Genomic DNA, 2,403 nt, shown 5'->3' on the forward strand with positions numbered 1-2,403 from the left:
TGGTCTAAAATTGGCTCTCATTACGGTATTTGGTTGCTGGGAAATGGGGCTTTACTGTCAATTGCCCTCAGGTTCCCCGAAGAAACTTTGTGACTGTCAGGACTGGCACAGAACTGGTGCAATTTGGTATTCTCAGAAAGCCCCAAGTGTCTGGAGCAAACTGGTCTAGAATTGGCTCTTATTACAGGACTTGGTCGCTGGAAAATGGGGCTTTCCCTGTCAATTGCGCTCCCTCAATGACTGTCTTGGTAGTTAACCAGTGGCTCCAACCACGCAAGCACTTGTGTTCCAAACCTTCCCTGCCATGATATCCGATCTCTTCACCAGTATTATCCAACCAACCAACCAATGAATCCTGTCTTCACCACCCATCACCCCTCCCTCCTCTTCCGATTATGCACCTCAGCATACCACCTATACCAATCCCCATTAACCTCAGGGTCACCCCTCCCAACAGCCCCAGCAGCCCCAGCAGCATCTCGCTCCCTCATCTCCGCAGCCGACCCGGCGTTCCTGTGCGCGGCGGCGTTACGCAGCAGGTTCTCGCGCGTCAGCGCGGTACCACCGCCACCACCGGACGGTCCGATGACGGTGGCTGGGCCGGCGACGGCAGAGATACCGGTGGAGGATGCTGCGGCAGTACCTTTTCCAGTGTCTGGGGCGAGGGTTGGGCCGAAACTGGGTTGCTTTCCACTTGCTTGGGCGGGAGCCAGGCCGGGAATGGCATGTCCGGAATAAGTGTCGGGGTTGGCTCCGCTGGGGACATACCTGTGGTCGATGGTCTTGGCCCTAGTCTGCTCGGCATCGTTTGGCACGGGTGCAGAGCCCTTGTCGGAACGCGGAGGAGGGGGGTTGTTATGCACTACCAGGACGCGAGGTTCAGGACGGCACGACTGGGGGAGAAGCGCGTCTCGGATGTTCGGGCGCGGAGTCGGCGGACGCGGCTCTCCCGGAAACCCGTCGGAATCGAAATAGGTAAAGGTCCGATGGCCGTAGACGGTGGACGTCGTGCTGGTGGCTTGCGGGGCCTGGTGGTCTGTCGTTGGGAGGGGAGGCTGGACTGGCGGTGTCGATGACTTCCCTGGATACGGCCTATGCAGATCTTCTGGAGACGACGCCGACGGAACCGGGCGCTTGTCATGCTGCGCCGGCGGCATCCCCGAAGATACCGTGCTATGCCCTGCTGATGCCGCATGCTGCACTGGTGGGATCTTCGGCTTCTCAAGAGCCGGCGGCACAGGCGAAACCGGGAGCTTGGGCTGGAACTCGACCGGCTTGGCTCCCAGGGCCACGGTGCTCGGCCCGGTAGACGGAAGATGTGATCTCTTCGGGTTCATTGACGGAGAAGGCGACTTGTCGCTGGATTGGACGTGGCCATCGGGCGACGGGGTCGGGACATTATTGCCGGGCAGGTGATCTCCGCCGGCGGGGTCTTGGTGTCGCTCCCCGCTGCCATGATCCGACCCTCCAGCCGCTGTGTTGTTATTGATCTCCAGAGTGGCCTTTTCCTTTTCCTGCTGCTTCTTCTCCCGGGCCGCAGCAGCGACAGGGTCAAACGACTTGTTCCGGATAGACTCCTCCCTCCAGGCCTTGTAAGAGCCGTTTATCCACGACTTGAACGTGCCCCGTGCCGGCCACGAGGGTGGGAACCTCTCCTCCTCCTCCTCCTCGTTGTCTTGGCTGCTATCCTCTTGCGGCACGTTGGAGGCGAGATGTTTTGCAAACAGCAGGCCTGGGTCGGTCTCCATGGCCGCGGTGATCTTGTCGCTGGATATGTCTGTCTCTCGCAGGTGGGCGATGAATCGGAGGAGCTGGCGACCGCGCATCCCACGGTTGACGCCGGGCTGGGCCTTGTCCTTTGTGTTATTCTTGCGGGCCATTGTGAGGACGTTTGCTGCGAGGAGCGTTAGCTTGGGATAATTAATTGATGGTGGTTTTATGGGGACGATGGCGATGAGAGCATGCTTCGCAGCGGAGAGGGAGGAGATGATGAGCTGGAAAGGGATAACAGGATGCGGCTTGTTCTAGTTGGTCCTTGGAAAATATAACTCACTTGGTCCTTCTTTCGGCGAGACGATTCTCAGTTCTTTGAAGGGGTTTGAAAATCGTTTCTCCCCATGTCTGGAGGCCGTGGTTGCTGCCGACTCGGCCGTTTGACCGAGCTAGAGGTTTGAAGTCGGCGGGTTGATATCAGCGGGGAAATGAGACCTTCGTGGGATACTAGGATCAGTCAATGCGGATGAGATGAATAAGTGATGGTGCATACCTGCTCTCGCTTTCTTGTTGATGGTGATTTGGCTTGTTTTGTGATGGAAAGGAGCGGCTGGATGTGCTGGTTTGGGAGGAACCAACCAGGCAAGATTAGAGTGCTTTAAGGAATATTATGTGCCGCTTCTTGGATTC

General features: G+C 57.8%; 1 protein-coding gene across 1 annotated transcript; it reads right to left on the bottom strand.

Moving 5' to 3' along the window:
- Nucleotides 1-371: 371 nt before the first annotated feature.
- QBC33DRAFT_623905 (uncharacterized protein) lies at nucleotides 372-2,133 on the bottom strand (the record flags this gene model as incomplete). Its single annotated transcript, XM_060432918.1, has 2 exons — nucleotides 2,054-2,133; nucleotides 372-1,894 (listed from the first exon to the last, which is right to left on the bottom strand). The coding sequence occupies exon 2, from the start codon at nucleotides 1,878-1,880 to the stop codon at nucleotides 372-374; it is 1,509 nt and encodes a 502-aa protein (XP_060278357.1). The 5' UTR covers nucleotides 1,881-1,894; nucleotides 2,054-2,133.
- Nucleotides 2,134-2,403: the final 270 nt, after the last annotated feature.

The sequence above is a fragment of the Phialemonium atrogriseum genome (assembly GCF_030411735.1).
Source record: "Phialemonium atrogriseum strain 8032-3 unplaced genomic scaffold QBC33scaffold_46, whole genome shotgun sequence".
NCBI classification, from domain to species: domain Eukaryota; kingdom Fungi; phylum Ascomycota; class Sordariomycetes; order Cephalothecales; family Cephalothecaceae; genus Phialemonium; species Phialemonium atrogriseum.